Here is an 18,789-nt window from a genome sequence, read left to right as displayed (position 1 = left end):
CACAGCGAGTTAGTCCCTGTAGTTCCATCTCAACCTTCTCCCAAGCTATAGAAGTTAATAAGGCCATCTTTTTACAGCTCCAAAATAAAAGCATACAATGCCCGTCAGATGTCTCCAAACAGCTTGCGCAGCATAATCCAAGTGTTTTGTAGCTGACAAAGCTCTGGTTGCACACGCACCCTATAGCACTCTGGTGCAAGACTCTGCTTACTACTGAAGGATCCACATGTGACCAGAGCATTGTCAGTTACAAAACACTGGTTTGCTACAAAACATTTGGATTATGCTGCACAAGCTGTTTGGAGAAATTCAATAGACATTTTCTGCATCTTGTTTTGGAGCTGTAAAAAGAAGGCCCCGTTAACTGCAATAGTTTGGGAGAAGGCTAAGATGAAACCACGGGGATAACTCGCTGTGTTTGGTGTTAAATTGATGTCCGCCTTAATTAGCACATAGAGTCTCTGCTGTATGACCAAGAGCCTCAACCAGTGGCCATAGTTTTTTCTTTTCCTGTTGTCACATGATATGGAAAAGTCAGGGGTCCTGCCACTGACCATGAGATCTTGTCAGTGCTAATGGTTTAATATCGGGGTTGGGCGTGGGTCATCGTGTTACACTCACATTCATCACCACCTCAGACATAGTAGAGCTCGACTGGGTGAGGCTGGGCTTAGGGCACAGCTGTTTCTGGTGCCCATTTCCACAGTGCTGACATGGGCCTCACATGCTGATGTGGTAAAAACAAATATATACAGTATATATCAAAGAGTTTGCTCTACAACTCAGATTTCACCCAGCAAGAAGCAGGTTTGCTTGCCTTGGATTGCAGCGTGATGCATAGCAGGCAAGTGCATTCTTTCTCCAGATCAAACTGGTTTTGTAAGTTAAAGTCAATATTGAGGGAGCAGGGAGTATCGAGAAAGCAGAAAGTATTTTATAGATGAAGCGCAGGTGTTGCAGATGGCATTCAACAATCTTATATGTAGCACGCTCCTCTTTTATGTTGAATACAATCCATTATTTAACCTCAATCTTCATCTCCACACTCGGCAATTATACCATACTAGCCTATTAATTCTGTCGTAGCGCACAGTGTGTTGAGTGGCATAATGGATGTCAGATCGGATCTCTGGGCCGTGTTTAATAATGGATGAGGAGTGGGTAGGAGTCCTGCCTATTTTTAAACTTGCCCTCTTTCTCCTCTGTGACATGGTGTCACACTAGGCACCCAGGAGGCCATCAATTATGAATATCTGCATATGTGTTAAATCATCTAGATTCAAGACAGAGGGGAACTAAGAGAGCAAGTTGGACGCGCGCACACACACACACACACACACACTATAGTTATTGCAGGCGTGGCGGGCGTTCAGCTATACCTTAGTAAACAAAGTGGCGGCCAAGCAGTAGAGCAGTAAAGACAGCCCCTGCAGTTTTAATAATCACTTCCAACTGAAGGAAATGCTTGCTTAGAGGTTTTTATACCTCATTCTGCCCTCTCCTCGCCTTGCTGACTGAGTTTGTTTTCTCAGTCTGGGCGTGTTGCACACACACACACACACACACACACACACACACACATACATACCATGGAAACGCGCGCATGCATACTCACATTCTGTCTCTGTCTCGTTCTGTCTATCTCTCTGGTTGTTTCTCTCCGTCTGTATCTGTCTGCCTCTCTCTTTCTGTCTTTCTCAGTCTCTCTCACTGTCTATCTTTCTAATACCCATCACACTGTCAGCTCTGTTACTACATTCTCTCTTCACATCATTTCCCCTAAAATATACACCCAAACCTTTGAGCGGGAGAGAGGCTGTAACCCAGTAACGTGGGTCCTGATACCTTGATGCCACCTCCCATTTATAGTCGGTGATGACCCGCAGTTCAAACTGTGGAACTCCACTCAAGACTGAACTCCGCTCTAGAGGATTTGGTCTGATTATAGCATTAAAAAACCTGGTGGAGATTATCTGCAGATTTGCAGATGCTCCAGCATTGCTGACCTATATCTGTGTCATGATACAGTGGGCAGAAGCTCTGATGAAGCAGGGCGCTTGGTCGCCGACTGGGTTTGTTTCCCGAGCCGCTGCTGCTGATAGCTGAGGCTAGGACTTTGCTGGCCATGTGGTTTCTGTGTCTTCTTTATTTAGGCTACCTCATTCTCTCTGTGCCGTTGCCACCCTTACCCTCGCATAAACACCCTCTCTCTTCTTGCTCTCTCTCTCTCTCTTGATCATCCCGGGTCTCACAGATGCATGCTGGGTGTGTGTGTGTGTGTACCCTGTGTGTCCCAACCCCATCTCAGCGCTATACCCCTCCAGACACGCACACACACACCCACGCATACACACACACACACACTTACTTTCCCCTATACGAATGATAGAGTACAGTGAGATCCAGCAGCAAGTTGAGGATCGCTATAAGAATTAGATTCCTATCAAATGACAACATTTTGACAAGTTGCCAGTTACCACCAGCTTTAGCGAATGGAGCTGTGATCATTCTGTAGAGCCCTCGGGCTCGCAAATTAAAACATGTTTTTACAGTTTGAACGCCACATCGTTTTTATTGGAGAGTTACTGCATTTTCTTTTTGCTTTTGCTATATGGCCTCCAGGGTTGATTTAAGTCCGTGTGGAAGAGAGATTTCAGATTATTGCAACATCCTCAGCGTTTTGAGGTTTTCATTTGTTCTTCTATTGTAGGAATCTGCCTTGGGTTTAGAAGACAGCAGCATTGCGTTTCAAGTTCAGCAGATTGTGGAAGTTGTTTTAAACATTTGTAATGAAAACAAGCACATAACACACACACATACACACAGCAACAGCAATAAGATATAACCAAGGTTCAGGGGAAATTCCTCTTAGGGGGCGAGGAAGAAGGGTATATAAATAATCAAGTCGATTTAGGGGCATGCAATCAGTGTGTGTGTGTGTGTGTGTGTGTGTGTGTATGTGCATGTTTACATGTTTGCATGTGTGTGCAATTACATAGGCTTGCATCAGTAGGAATGTTTATTATGTACTATATATGGAATAGGGCGTTAGTCCCTCAAAGCCTCTTAAAGCTAAATGTTTAGATATGATTGCGTAAGGTCTTTTAATGTTGCGTGAGCTATATGAGTGTGGCACCAGGAGAGCCATCCTTTTACCCTGTTTCACTTACTTAACAGCAAGGGGTAAGTGTGTTAAATATGCATTTGTTATCTCAATCAGCAATGCAGTCAGCATTATCAGCAAAAATTGAGAATTGACCCTAAAAATTTCCTTTGACCTAATTGCACATCCAGTTCCCTGTTGCATGTGCAAAAATAGCCGTCACATTTCAGCTTTAAGGGTGGAAAATGTTCTTTTGGCACAACTACTTTACAGCAGACTGAGAATCTTTCCATCCACAAGTTAGGCTGAGATAGGTAGCATTAGCCACAACACTCAGTGGCCTAGTTCAGAATACAAACAGTGGTAGCAGTGTGCTAGTTTTTCTCATTATTGGTTAACCATGAAGAGAGTGGCTATTGAACATAGCCAAAACCTTGTGCCTGGCCAGAGTTTTTAATTGCTTTTTAATCAAGCTGTGCAAAAGGATCCCAACCTAGTCTGCCAGATTACCTACAGGGCATTCATGAGAAACCCAATACATCACACACACTCAGTCACACACACTAAGTAACCTAGATTCCACAGTGACATTCATTATTGTTAGCCTAAATGTAGGTCTCTGATGAACATATTGACACATTTTGCCTGTGAAGAATAGAAACATCAAAGTTATATTAAGTTTTGCCCTACGGTATTCACTGACCTGCTAAAGAGTAAAACAATCAGCTAACCTTGATTGCTTTGATCGTAACCAAATTCTATGAAACTGAGAACTAATTTTGTTCTGATTAGCACACGTGTCTTTTTTTTTAATCTGTCGCTCGCCATGTGTGTTGATGCCATGTTGTTTGAAGTTTGTCACTCCCCATGATGTGTGGACTGGACACCAACTGCCACTGTGTGCATTCAAATTACAGGTAATCATAAAATAGGATCGATTAAACCCCACAATTTAAGTGAGGCCTAGTTTTTTGAGGCAGACCCTAGATAGCTTTCCATGCCCCGTACACTTTACCACTGCGATGAAACGTGGCCGCCATGCCGTCTTCTAATCTGAATAATTGCTTTTGCTGTGCCTGCTCTCTGGGTCACATTATGTTTTGGGCAAAGCTTACGTCAATTACGTGTCCTTAGGCTTTTGTTCAGGCTTGCAGTCTGGCAACATTTTTGGTTGTTGTGATTCATGTGGATGAGTGTGTGTGTGTGTGTGGCGGGGGGATTCTTAAAAATCTATTAGAAAAGATGAGGTAAGAGAGCACAGTCTGGCCATTTTTCCAGTGAGTCATCCAGCTTCATTGTTGTTGCAGTGCCAGGATCAACCTGTAGGGGGCAGCAGTGATGCATATCCTCCATCTCAGCAGTCTATCCTGGTTACTGGAGAACTGAGCATGCTGTCAACATCTAGACATGTAAAGACAAGGACTAGTGCTTTCACAGATCAGGAAACAAGAATCTTGGCTGTTGATACATTTATGTCAAGAAGGGGCAATGTGTTTTATAGATTAACAGGCTTTAGTTAAGAGTTTATTTTAGTTGTTTAACCCAGCACATCTTTCTACAGGTCTGGTTTACTTTATTTATGCTGCTTGAGGAACAGATTAAGGTGTATTGGTATGAGTGATTGCTCTCCAGCAGACTTATCCCCCACTCATTTCTTTACTTTCTCTAAAATGACAGTTTCTTGTTGCCAGGAGACCAACGTTAATCTCTGATATTTTATTGTTGTTCTGGTTCCTCAGAAGAAAAGACAGAGTGATGTCAAGGCTTTAATACATCAGCCGATGAAATCCGCATTTTAGTCCAAACCAACCAGTACAGCTCCAGCCTCTCCCAACGGAAAAATCAAAAACCATAAAACATGATTTTAGGGAGCAAATTTATAATTAAAAGTTTATGAGTGAGGAAGAATGTACCATTTTGTGGAATCTAAGATGAGCATCTGAAAAGAGCATTATTTTGTTCTGCTGAGTTAGGGGGATTTTGTTCCACGGCACATCGTTTTTCAGTTTGTTTTTCCAGTGCATTCTGTACCCTGTTGTCATTACTAAACAGCACACAGACACAGCTGATAAATGTCTTTTGTGGACATTTATTCTGATAAAATAACTTTGCGGTCTGGTGCAAAGTCTTCCTGGTCTGGAGAGATGTTTGTGAAAAGGTTATCGGGTGCATTGCGGGGTGCAGTTTGGCTTTGCCTGGTCCTTCATTAGATTAATGCGTCCTCTGAGGAATAGCCCTAATGTAATGACACTGTTAGGAGAATGCTGCTGAGGGCTTGTTTACAGCTGTGCCAGTTTACAGCTATGAGACCATCAAACAGAGTGGTATTCTGAAACTTTGAACAAGGCGTTTTCTGCGGCTGGGTAGCTTCTCCCAAAAGAGAAAATCTTTGTGTTAAAAATTCCAGTTGTGGAATAACAGCAGCTCCCAAGATCATATTTCTACTATTATTTCTCATTTTGAATGTGTGGTTGTTTTTTAGTTTAGGATTTTTAATATGAAAAACAGTTTATTGTCTGTCTTTCAGGGGGATTTTGTTCATGGCAGATTTTGTCTGTATCAATGAAATATCTGTTTTCCCCTGACATTCTCCTTTGTTTTAATCTCAGCCTTAATGCCAATATTGTCATTCTGCCTCTTACTTTCTTCATCCAGTGCTAAAGCCTTTCCCATGACTTTTTTTGTGCCAACCACTGAATCCACTCTGTGCTTTCTCTTGCTTTTCCCCTCCTTTCATGCGATTCTACCATGTTATCCATTTTGCTGCATCATCCACTTAAAAGTAGGTGAGTGTGTCAACCGCTGATGAAATATTTACACCAGCCACTGGAGAGAAGGGGAAAAAATCCAGAGAATTGTTTGCATCTGTGTTGGAATTAGCCTAGTATGAGCACGCCTGTATCCTTGAGCTAACATAATGCCTTCTGAGAGAGCTCGCATGCTTTCTGACTTTAATTGGATGATGATTTGCAGCGTGTCTCCAGGTTTGTCCTGGTTGTCCTATGACGCATCAAGCTTGATAGATCAGGCCAAGAAGGTGTTAATGGCCGCGGGTCTGGCTGAGAGAAGTTAAATCATCTCTTTTTATGCCTTAGAGGGCATGCAAATGACATCAGAAAGATGACTGCATCCCTTGTAATTTCATTGCCAGTGGGAGAAAGATGAGAGAGGGAGAGAAAAAGAGAGAGACAGAGGGGGAGAGAGAGACAGCGAGAAAGAGAGAGAGAGAGCAAAACATTGTTTGCGACAGGCAGTGTATGTGTGTGGGTGCGTCTCTGTGCGTCTCTTTGTTGGTAATAGTATGCTTTTTACTGTTGACAAAGCATGCAGAGTCAGAGAAATGACTAAGCTGTGAGAGCGAGGGAGGGAGAGAGCCAGCTGGGAGAGTGAAGGAGAAAGTGAGGGAGTGGAGGAGATGGGATAGAGAGAGAGAGAGAGAGAGAGAGAGAAAGAGAGAGAGAGAAAGAGAGAGAGAGAGGGAGAGAAGAAGTGAAAGTGACAGCCATGAGTGATGGAGAGAGATGGAAAGAGGGAGCAAGGCAGAGAAGAGAGAGAGACAGTTAGGGAGAAAGTGAATGAGAAAGAGAGAGACTGAGAAAGGGAGAAGAGGAAAGAGAGCAAGGTTGAGAGAGGAGGAAGAAGTGAGGGTGACAGATATGAATGAGGGAGAGCAAGGTTGAGAAAGAGAGAGAGAGAGAGAGAGTGCAAAGCAGCAAAGGAGAGAGTGAATGAGAGAGAGAGTCAGTGAGGGAGAGAGGGAGAGAGAGAGAGTGTTTGAGCATCCTCATCCCCCAGTAGAAGGAGAAAGGAAGAGGAGAGAGCGAGTCGGCAGAGTCGACGCCCTGCTCCGACTGAATGAGCAGCTCGGCTCCTCTCCTCCCTTTCGCACACTCATCCTTCATCCCTCCTTCCCCGCTGAGCCAAACACAGGGGGATACGACCCAGCGGCCCAGCAGCTTTCACACTTGGACTGAGATTCGCCTTCGGAAGGTAGTGGTTGTGTTTCAAGCGGAATGATTTTATAGGAGTTCTCCTCAGCTACAGGAGATAAAACGGATTTTATACCGTGTGAGAGGTCTTTAAGAAGCAGTGGAGCTTTGGAGGGTCGGTTTTTCACAGTGGGAATTTTTTCACAGCGGGAATCAACTGTGCTGAAGACTCAAAATCAAAGCGAAGAGGTCAAGGTTGAGAGTTCACAAGATCGATCATATTGACTCTCTGGGTCAAGTGGGGCGGCTGTTGTTGCACAGCAGCTGCACTTCACCTGAGCTGAACTTGGGGGTCAAAAGGTTAGAACTAAGGTCGCGGTTCTTCCTGCATGGTGGCGGTGTGCGTGCGGCGGCGCCATGGGATGCACCACCAGCGTGGTTCTGTTGGAGGGGCTTCGCTCCATCCTCGAGAGGAACTGCGGCTACGTTTATAAAGGGGCGGTTCAGCTGGGCGCTCTGGAGGAGGAAGAGGAAACGCTGAGTCTGAGGGGATCTCAGCTCTGGATGCCCACCACCGCTCTGGTAAACTCGCAACTTGGAAATTTTATTAATTTCAGTTAAATTTCTTGTTGCTGTTTTTGTGTCTCATTTCCTACTTTTGTGGCTATTCTGGGGAAAAAGAAATAGTATAAAATGAGACTTAAAATTACTTGGAAAAAGGAGAGCGGCACTGTTCTGTGATCAGTTGTGTTTATCAAAAGAAAATTTAAATTAACATGACAGCTGTTTTCAGTCTAATTATGTGCTATTGTTAACCAGCACCTCTCCTAAGCTTTTCTTGGTGCGCCTCTCTATTTCTGTTCACCACACAAAATTTAAAAAACCAAATTATTTCCAGCAGTGTTGGAACCTGGCTTGTGTGAGCAGAATCTATGAGTGAGTCGATTTTGGGAGACTATGTGACAAGCACAACAAAAGCGGAGGAGGGTTTATCTACAGCGTCCCAAACACCATCCTGTGCTGGTGTTTCTGAACAGAAGAGAGCAGAATATGAGCAATTAGCAGCAGTAACTATTCCTTGGTTGAGTTATTCATGTGGCTGAATTCTGCTCTAAACTGGCTTCTCTTCTGCTTCGCCTTTCTGTATTTGATCAATCTCTCCAGTGGCTATAATTAGGTTGTTATCACCCAACCTATCACCTCCTCTTTGAGAATGAAAAATGGGTAAAAAATGAATAATTTACAGATAGAGCGGAGCCCTGTCAGATTAAACACAAGTTACTGCGCAGATCAGCAGGATTTTGGCTAATAATCCCCCTAATAATCTCCCCCGAGGAACTAGATTTGGAAGTGGAGTGTATCTTCCAGTGTCCCGATCACACAATTACTGGTGCAGCACATCAAACGCTCTAAAATTTGGCTCCGAGGAAAACTGAGATAACGCCTAAGTTTGCTTGCAATAAGAAAGTAAAGTGAAATCAAACTAATGAGTCCCTCCCTCTCTCTCGCTCTCTCTCTCTCTCTCTCTCTCTCTCTCTCTCCATCTATCTATGTCTTTTCTCTTCCTCACTCTCTCTGAGTGCATACAAATCATGGCTCTGAAGGGTTTTGGATCTCTTTCCATGAAAATGCACGGAAAAAAAGGATTGTCACAGTTGTTCCTTGGTCTGTAGCCGCATTGTCTGCCTGCCGGTTGAATTTATGCAGTGCTACATTAAGCTACTTCCCCCAAGTTAGCTCCATTAGCCAGCAGCCATGCCCTGCGTTAAGTCAAAGTGATTTAATGGCTAATCAATAGTGAGGGGGGTTAAGTACTGAGTGCTAGTGCAGGTTGACTCAAGGACATTCCCTGTAAGCCAGTCTCACTTCCAGATGCGATGCTTCCTTTACATCCATTGAGCTGCAGTCGCCTCCCACAGCCTCCTCCCATAAAATAACAATTACATTTACAGTCACAGCACTACTGCCATTATTAAACTGCAAAACACACTGGAACTCCCACCAACACCTGATGTGCTAGAAATACTCTAGATGGCTTGATCATATCAGTATTTCCTTTCCTAGAACCTCTTCTGACTTATCTGTACTTTGAGCCTTAGGTATCCCAGACACTTTCTCCTAGTGTTTAGAGAGGCTAGGGTTTGACTGATATGGGTTTTTGAAGACCGATACCGATATTTTTGAGATCCCCAGGATTTTATTCTTTGTAGGGCAGCTAATGAAATTCCTAGGCTGGGTAGCAGCTCCTTAACATCAGAAGTGGCAGGTTTCATTCCAGGTTTTACAGACTGACAGCCTGAAACTGGTTGAGTAAAATCGTATACCCCCCTCCATCATATCAGCAGTGGGTAACATAGACTGGTTGATATCTGATTTTTACTGGCAGGCCAACATCGGCCCAATATATTGGCAAAGCGATATGTCGGTCTAACCCTAGCTCAGGTAGTAGCATGCCAGTGGGTGGGGTGGGTTTTTGGCAGTGGATTCAAAACTCAATAGCAGGGAGGTTGAGAGTGCAAAACAACCTTTAAGAGAAATTGGAAGGCTATGAGAAACCAGTCTGAAATCCTATGCAATGGAATCGATATTTAAAGTAAGTCAGATAACCTAAACCTGGACAAAATACTAAATAATATAGTGTATGTTTCACTTCATTATTTAGGTGGTCAGGAAATATGCAGTGTCTTCTGACTTTGATCCCTTCTGCTAGTAGGGGCTTAAACCCCCCTTTGCAAATGCTGTAATCATTATTATTAGTATATTAGCATTTAGAGTATTAACACTTCACCGGTTGTCATGTAGAGTGAGAGAAAGTGAGAAAGTGAGAGAAGTATTGAACTCAGTGGGTCTGGGCTACAAGCCACTAATACTTGCACCTTATTTTTATTTTCTTTTAAAGGATTTTACTTATTTACTGACTGATTTTGTTGCATATGGCCTTGTGTCTATTCTGATCAGTCTGGTCCAATGCAGACTATGGATGGTATCTTTGTAGGAAACAGGCGAAAGAGTGAATGAAACTCAGTTGTACCCTGTGTGAGTATCGTGATTCTTCCACTAATCCCATGCTGGGACGTTCTGTGCTTTAGCTGACGTTCTGTCCTGAGCACAACTCTCAGCACCTCTGGGAGCTCTGACATCATCGGCGCTTAGGGAAGGGCATATCACATTTAACATGTCCCACATGTTTTTTCCTGTACTACCTGGAGCTGCGGTTATATGATGTGGAGCATGAGACGGGCCGCTGATCTCTTCTTTGAGATGAACAGACAGTCTGCGTTTTTAGTTTGTGTGACTGATAATGGCTTTTGATTGTCGGCTCGGCTTATCATTCAAGCTGCGTACCACAGCTACAGAGGTGAGTTGCAGGCCAGTGTGCTTGCTTGCATGTAATTATGTCTGTGCATCTGTGTGTGTGTGTGTGTGTGTGTGTGTGTGTGTGTGTGGAGGGGGATCAGGCGGATGGGATGTTTCACTGTGTTTCAGGCAACACCCTCACACTCTCTCTCCAGGGCATCTGTAGTGATGGTTTGCTCCCAAACATTACATCAGTCTGCCCTTATGCAATTCTCCACAGACTTGTATGATGACGCTGTGTGCGCATGTGTCTGTGTGTGCGTGCGTGTTTGTGTGCGTGTGTGTGTATGTATGTGCACACACCTCTGGGGAAGGGTGTGGAAGGCTCACATGGCCTAATGGGTTCAAGCTGTGTAAAAACAAATGGACACCCTCCTCCTCCTCCTTCTCCTCCCCCCTCACTCTTTTTCTCTCTTTCCCTCCTCCCTTCATTCTTGACAACTTTTTTTTGCGTCAAGCGCTTACGCAGATGGCTGTGTAAACTCATTTGCAATCCCACCCACCCTACCATACACACACACACACACACACACAAACACATGGTATTGCTGGCACGGTCCCAGTGATGGCTCCAGGAAGCGTGATGGTGTGAGAGCGCTCCAGAGATGTGGGTGAATGAAGCAGGATGACCTCAGTGCAGGCGAAGGCTTTGACAAGAGGCTGATTATCACGCTGCGCTGGTGACGCTGTCGCTGAGGGAGGCAGTCACACAGCCGGCAGAAACACTGTATCTTGGCCAGAGGAAAGCAAAGTCAGAAACCTCTATAGCTTTGCCTAAAAGGAATAGCTCACCCCGAAGTGAAAAGTCAGCTATCTACTACTCCGCATGTCAGTTGAAAGTCCATTGAAGTTCGTAGCCCCACCAAACACACAAGCTAACTCCTGTAGTTCCATCTCAGCCTAATTTAAGGTAATCTGGCCTTCTTTTACAGCTTCAAAAAAAAGCATAAAATCCATAAAGTCCATAAAATTTCTCCAAACTCAAGTGTTTTGTAGCCAAACGATTGCACTGTGGGTCCAAATGTCCAACATTTACCTCATTATCTCCTACATGTTCCTCAGTGACAGTAGAGACAGTAGTAGATAATGACTTTTCCTTTTGGGGTGAATTGTTCCTTTAATTCAGAATGTACAAGAGAACATTAGGGTTAGTTTTTATTTAAGCTACTACTGCTTTTACTGCTCCTGCAAATATTACTACGACACTACCACTACAACCACTGGTACTATTATTATTATCGGCACTTTATCCAGCTCAATGTCACCTCGTTTTTTCTGTTGGCTAAATGGAACAATCCTATTGCACAGCCTCTGTACGGTTTCCCTGCACTTTTGAAACACACAGAAGTTATTTCTCTGAATGGTACATTTCATTTCAGAGTCCCTTTGAAGCGGGTACAGTTTATACAAGCGATGCGAATTATGCAGAATTCCTCACACTCCGAGCACATCAGAGAACCCTGAAACAAAAAAACTGAAACTCAAACACACACACGCGCACACACACACACACGCGCCCTCCACTGTGTTGCATTTTTGTTAGGAACGATGGCGCTGAAACCGCAATGCAGAGACAACGGCCTTTGAAGTCGTCCTGACCCATGGCATGTCATCTACGCTTGCTGGCATCCCCCGTCCCTCCCACCTCTTATTCTCTGCATGCATGAGAGAGATTTGAGGCCAAATCTCTCTACCCATACAGATCGTGGAATGGGTTATTTATCATCAGTATTAGTCATGGCTGTTGATTACTGAATCAGTATGAGTGCGTGATCATTAATTGGTGGCTTGTAGGCATCGGTGTGGTTTGCAAGTTGTGTGTGAAACGGCATGAAAGAGAAAAAGAGACTAAATCACAGAGGATTAGTATAATTTTTGACACTAATTCCTCATTGATAACTCTTTAAATGTCATCATTCTGAAACACATGCTCCGATGGAAAACAGCTGAGCCGAGGCGCCTCCGTCGCTGAGATTAAAGGCGAGAGATTCTCCTTAGAGAGAACGCTGGCTGGATGGAGAGACAAGGGGCAACTCAAACCGTTCCTGAAGCAGCAGGAGAGCGACGGTGTGTGCGAGTGTGTGTTTCTGTGTGTGTGTGTGTGTGTGTGTGTGTGTGTGAGAGAGCCGGATAAGGGGAAGTGTGTGTTAACAGACCCTGCTGTGGGTGCCTGCTGCAGCGGATACGGCGCAGGAACAGTTCAAAGCAGACCAAAATATCAGTGGGGAGCAGAACTTTATCAACACACCAACATCCACACAGATAGGGTCTGTCTAAAGACCGCTCTCTCTGGAGCTGAGATATGAGAGTTTCACTGTTAAGTTATTTTTACTCTTTCTCCTTCTCTTCTCTTCTCTTCTCTTCTCTTCTCTTCTCTTCTCTTCTCTTCTCTTCTCTTCTCCTCTCCTCTCCTCTTCTCTTCTCTCCTCTTCTCTTCTCTTCTGTCTTCTTCTACCTTCTTACCTTTTTTCTTCTACCTTTTCTATCATTTGTGAACAGTGAGAGCACACACACACACACACACACACACAGGCAGGTGGAGCAGGCAGATGACGGCATGATTGCTGGGCCTCCACTAACTTGGAGTGGTTGATCGCATGTATCATCCAACATTGTACCCCTTCCTCCTCCTCTCCCACACACAAATACACACACACACACACACATCCATGCACACTACAACAGCTGCACAGCTGTGAGTGTGGGAGGGGCCCTACCCTTCCTATGCGAGTGTGTGAGAGAGAGAGGGAGAGAGAGAGAGAGGCTGGGCTATTGTGACTGAGTGCAGGGGGAATCTCACTGGACGTCGGCAAAGCTCTCACAACTTTCACAGACCGCAGGCAAACTTTCTACCATGGCAATCTCTCTGCAGTGAGTCTCACACCTGATTATACGCTATACAGCATTCCTTGGACTGCTGCACACAGGACTGCTGGATCGGGTAGTGACCATGCAGGGCCGGGCAGGCAAAGCCCCCAAAAGGGAGATGGTAATAGAGTCTCCACAGCAGTACAAGAGCCTGGCTGAGATTGAGGCGGAGGTGGAGGCTGGGTCACAGGTGGCAGCGGTAAGTCTGGGCCGACTTGTCTAATCCTGTGACTGTACTGTGCCATCTCTTGCTGTGCTGCATGTAACTGCATTGTAAATGTGTGGGACCTTTTACAGTGCTTGGCCTAGGTTGTGTTGGAGCAATCAGTGCTTGACATTATTCTAAATCCAGTCCTGAGCCCCCTGGTCAAGGGAGTTGCTCGCTTATTACTGATGTGATTCAATCATTTAAATGCTGTATTATCGCTTAGATTCCCTTTCATGAAGAGCTTTGAAGAGGCATGCTGTCTTTCAAAAAGGGGTTGGACGGAAATGGGAAAATAGCAGCTTCAGGGTCCACCTCTCAGGGGGGTTGAATGTTGATCTTTTTTTAGGAAATGGAGCACTTGTGGCTCCTTTTGGTCGTTAACCGCTCCTGTGCTGGAGTCAGGTAGTTTGACAAGTTGGGTGCATTTCAAAGGTGTGATGATATATTTGCAGGGAGACTAGCAGTAGATATGTTTGTGATGTTCACTGGCCAAATCAGAAAGACAGTAAGGGTGTCATTTCAAAGCACCATATTTCCATTTTTAGCATTTTTAGAAAAAAACTTGTAGATGATTCCATCTCATGTAATGTATTTGGGAGGACTTAAAATAGTTAATAACAGTTATTTTTCCAAAATTAGTTTTACTTTCATGTCAACAGTAATTTTGTTCAGTGGGTATCCGTGTTTTCAAACCTTCCCTATTTTTGGTTAACACAAGTAACAAGTAAACTGGAATTACTCTGCCAATTATTGGTTGAGCACTAATCTCACCTATTCTACTGTTAGCAAAAATAATTTAATTCAAACAGCTTACTAACCACTGTATCTTCATCCACAGAGCTTTTGTTTTAGCTAATGGAAGTTAAACTGGACTTCACCACATAATTGGCTCTGTCTTGTCTTCATGTGGGATAATTACTCGCAGCTCACAGTTCACAGCTGGTTACTGTTATCTTTCGCCTCAATGGCTAATATCCAGTTGGAAATCAGACCGTCGATTTTCTGCTTATCAGATGATCTTTACATCCAAAGGGCTGAGAGATACTAAGGGATATTTTCATTGCATCATCAGGAGGATTGGACAAATTATAATGTAAATCTGCAGTCAGACGTCTGTTTTATTGGCCTTGGTTTGCTGTGTATTCTTTGGAAACGGACCAAGAGGCTAATCCAAATAATCTGGATCACAGACATGCTTAGCAGCCACAGTCGGACCGACTATCAACTGTGGAAATGTATTGAGTGATGGAATGATTGGCAATGCTGATGTTTTGTCTAGTGGCTGATTTTTTTTTGTCTGTTGTCTGCATTTTTTTCCCTGTTGTTTTCAAGCTGCACTAGGCAACTTTGCACATGAGAGGTAACTGTCTGTCTGGTCTATGATGGCTCTATACCAAAGGATACTGTTACTAGCATGACTTTGTAACATGTTAACACTGTTCGTTACATCCTGTGGGTGGAGAGACACCAGAATTTCATTTGCACAAATAAGGGGAATCTACAGGGGTCTCAACTAAGGAGGATGGACCCCCACTTTGTGATTTAGGCTGATAAGATGTGTAGTTTTACGTAAAAATCATACCTAGTGCAGCTTTAAATAGATCAAAGCTTTGCATGCTTCCTACATCTTTGGATCTGAACATGTAGACACAGCCACATGTGTGGGCAGATATTGATATCTGGAGATTCATATTTTTTGACCACAGTAAGGGAGGACATGCCACAGGAACCTCCTGGGTCGTTTCCTTGGAATGCTGGAGCCGACGTCTGCAACGCTGGGAGAGGTTTGGCTCTGCTGGACCATGAACTAGGCTTATCCTGTGAATCGCTACCAAGAGTGGATGCTCAGAAAGGCTACAGTGTTATAATAGAGCACAAGGATTTATGATGATACTAAGAATTGTATTTAGACTGTAAATCTTCCTGCAGTGGGCATTGGTATGAGGAGATAGTGTATGTTCCTGGAAATTCTCGGAAATGTGAGTCTTCTCGCTGGAGATTCCAAGAGCTGAGAGGACCAGTAATAGCTAATCTAGCTTAGGCTTTGCATGTGAGCTCATAGCACAGTGACTGGTACAATGGCACACAGAGCGTCTCGCTCCATCCATCCCTCCCTTCTCTCTCTCATCCCTTTCTAGCATATCCTCCTCTCTTAACCCACATTCAGCTCTCTCTCTCACTCTCTGCCAGTAAACCGATAGCTGTAGCTGTCAACCAGCAAGCCTCTGAGAGGACAATGACAGTTTGTTTTCAGCCTGAATTCCCCAAGATTTCCCTCTGTAACTCATCCCACAACACCATATGGTGATACCCTCACTAGCTGTCCAATTGTGGATCAAAAATTGAAAAAGCTGTGGTTAAATCTCATTGTAAAGTTGACGTACATTCCCTGTGTATTTTTATTGTGTGCTTTCTGCGGCATTCCAATCCAATAAATGCATAGGTTTCTGAAGTACTGTATGTTTGTTAGATAGATAGATGGATAGATAGATAGTTAGTTTATTTATCCTGGGGGAAATTTCAATAAATGAAAACAAACTACATTTAAAAAGAAACAAAGGTAGCTGGACAGCACAAAAACAGACTCCTGCTGCTATCAGTATGGCGCCATCTTCCATGTAGTCTCGCCATATGTCGACACTTCTTGACCTGCTGTTGTCATCTGCTCCTCAGGTAAAGCCCAAGATCATAGAGCCTCTGGACTATGAGAACGTGCTGCTGCAGAGGAAGACCCAGATCATCAGTGATGTTCTGCGGGACATGTTGCAGTTCCCCCCTGATGACTTCCAGGTAAGCAGTGATGATATTAAAGTGATACTTTATTGAGCCCTGTAGGTGAATTGTCTTTGAGCTTTACCCCCCTTGTAGGGAGGTCAGAGGTCAGAGGTGGAGCTGGTAGGGGTTCAGTGTTTTGCTCAAGGACACTTCAGCAGGCGGAATACTTGCATCTAAAACATCATCGTTAAATGTCAGGTTTTGGTGTCAGTCCCTCAGAATCAAAGAGTAACACCTTCTTTCCAGACTCACTGTTTTCATACAGGGATCATACTGGGAGAAATCCTTCTTAGAAGAGGCAGAGATACCAATTTCCCCACCGACAGTAGCCTCAGTAGACCAGAATGCAATGCAGCCAGTGTCGATATTGCTCTCTCCTACATGTATAACCCACAGCTGAATGCAACAAGTTCATACACGTTCTCTGGAGGTTGTTGAAAGTCATTCTGGGAAATGTAGGAAATCACTAACTGAAGTAGAAATAAATGAGGCAGGTTGAGGGGAAAATGTGTACACAAAAAAACAAACAACACTTCATCACAAAATAACTCTGCATCTGCAACTATGCATTGAACATAACAGATTGATGATATATAACTATATAAGTGTATGAGTATCTGAGGAGTTGGAATTTTCCTTTAAAGGTTAGACAAGTGGGCTTATAATAAATTGCAAGTTTGAATCCCGGGTGGGAAAATCTGTGCTTGGGAAGTCAATAAGAATTGCTTCCCTCTCATGTAACTACTGCCAGCCACGGCCACTTGAGCAAGGCACTTCACCCCCAACCGGTCCCATGGAAGCTGCTCAAGGCCGTGGAATCAATATGAGTAACTGAGTGTTGTTGTTGTGTGAAGCGGAGCGTTGCTGAGAAAGAGGAAGCCTGCGCAGTCAACCTTCCTTGTATAAATAAAAGTTACCTAACCTATATCCTCTTAACCAATTATATGGTCCAGTGCTCTTGACAAACGGTCTCATACTTTCTCGAATGGAGTGTGTTTAAAAAGTCCACACCACAAAGCTTACGTACAATGTCAATTTTGCCTTAAATTTCCTCTTCACTGCACTTGACTTGCATCTTCTGAGGAAATCGACACCTGCAAGAGCTTAGTGTCGCTGATCATAAGCAACTTGGCAAATTGCGATATCGCTCTGTGAACCCATATGTGAAATCGGTCATAAATTTGAATTTTGAGTCCATGTAACCGTTGGCTCACGCTCTCTCAAACATTTACACGCTCCGTAGATCTGCTGTTTGTGTTCAAAGGAGCTCAAAGACTGTGTCAACATTACATCACTGCAGCTCACTCCAGTGCTGAGAGGGATCTCAGCGGCGTCCACTCCCCGCTTTCTAGAGAAACAAAGAGAGAGGGAGAGACTCAGAGTCAGAGTCATCACTGTTTGCCATGCCTCGATTCATATATCTTTTTGAAGTACTCTGAAAAAATCATGAGCTCTGAACAAATTCCGAAGACAGGACTCCTTTTCGAAGCATGTCTTGAGGAAATGAAATCAGGCAGACAGAAATGAGAATATGTTTGGAAGTATGTGTTGAGAAAAAATGGATCCAGTGCAGAATCTGAAGACTGGGAGTCTGAAACTCACCTGAGAGGGGGGGTGATGCAGGTCTCTTCATGTCCTAGATGAATGGGAGCCTTCCCCTTTGTTACACTGAGGGATGCCATGAGTGTGATGTGCTGTCAGTATGGTGTGACGGCGGGTGGCAGAGCATATCGCTGCTGTCAGGTGAAAACCTTGTATCTCCAAAATGTCAACTTCTCCTGAACTAAGAAAAACAGCCTGGTTTCAGCTTGACAGCCGTGCATTTTAGGGTTTATCCAATGGATTTGAAAGGGTTTCATCAGCCTGAGGATTGTAGAATTTTCTCAACCCATAGAGGAGCATGTAATCCTTTAGTTGGAGTTAAAATATGAAAAGGTGGAGGTGATGGAGTCACAAGGTTTTCAGTTGACAACAACGTCATGGTTTACTATGCTATGTTATTGTACTATTCTGATATGGGATGGTGTGATACAGTGAGCTCCAGAAAGTTCACAATCAAAGGAAAGTATTTGTCAATTTACTGTGAACCTGCCTTACACTATCTTTATCATCCTGATGCAGTACATAGAATAGAATAGAATAGAATAGAATAGAATAGAATAGAATAGACAGTACTGTAATAGTCATGTTAAGGGAAGAAAAGCAGAATAGAATAGAATAGAATACACAGTACTGTAATAGTCATGTAGGGAACAAAAATATGCCATGGGAAAGTTTTGATGATATATAAGGGTATAGAATAGAATAGAATAGAATAGAATAGATCATACTGTAGCAGTGAATTGAAGTTCAGGACAACAATAGAGTATGTGGTGGGAAATCTACAACGTACAGCCCGCTTCCCGACTTTATTTCACAATCAGTAGATGATTAGTGGTTCTCATTACAAGGCCGTCTGCAGTGCACAGCCATAAGTAACTCCCCTGTTCTTTGTGTGTGTGTGTGTGTGTGTGTGTGTGTGTGTGTGTGTCGGGTCAGATCCAGTCTGT

The 18,789-nt window shown here is 43.8% G+C and overlaps 1 protein-coding gene across 1 annotated transcript in view; it reads left to right on the top strand.

The window, feature by feature from the left end:
- The first annotated feature begins 7,449 nt into the window (after positions 1-7,449).
- Positions 7,450-18,789, top strand: part of LOC139640344 (dedicator of cytokinesis protein 9-like) — a 50,267-nt gene continuing 38,927 nt past the window's right edge. The window contains exons 1-2 of the mRNA XM_071514538.1: positions 7,450-7,614; positions 16,139-16,255. Coding sequence (XP_071370639.1) covers positions 7,450-7,614; positions 16,139-16,255 — 282 coding nt within the window. The remainder of the gene's footprint in view (positions 7,615-16,138; positions 16,256-18,789) is intronic.

This window comes from Centroberyx affinis, unplaced genomic scaffold, assembly GCF_046629955.1.
Source record: "Centroberyx affinis isolate AG114_WGS23_722 - 3 ecotype Tasmania unplaced genomic scaffold, CSIRO-AGI_Caff_v1 ptg000287l_1, whole genome shotgun sequence".
Taxonomy (NCBI): Eukaryota; Metazoa; Chordata; class Actinopteri; order Beryciformes; family Berycidae; genus Centroberyx; species Centroberyx affinis.
This window is presented reverse-complemented; position numbering and strand designations above follow the sequence as displayed.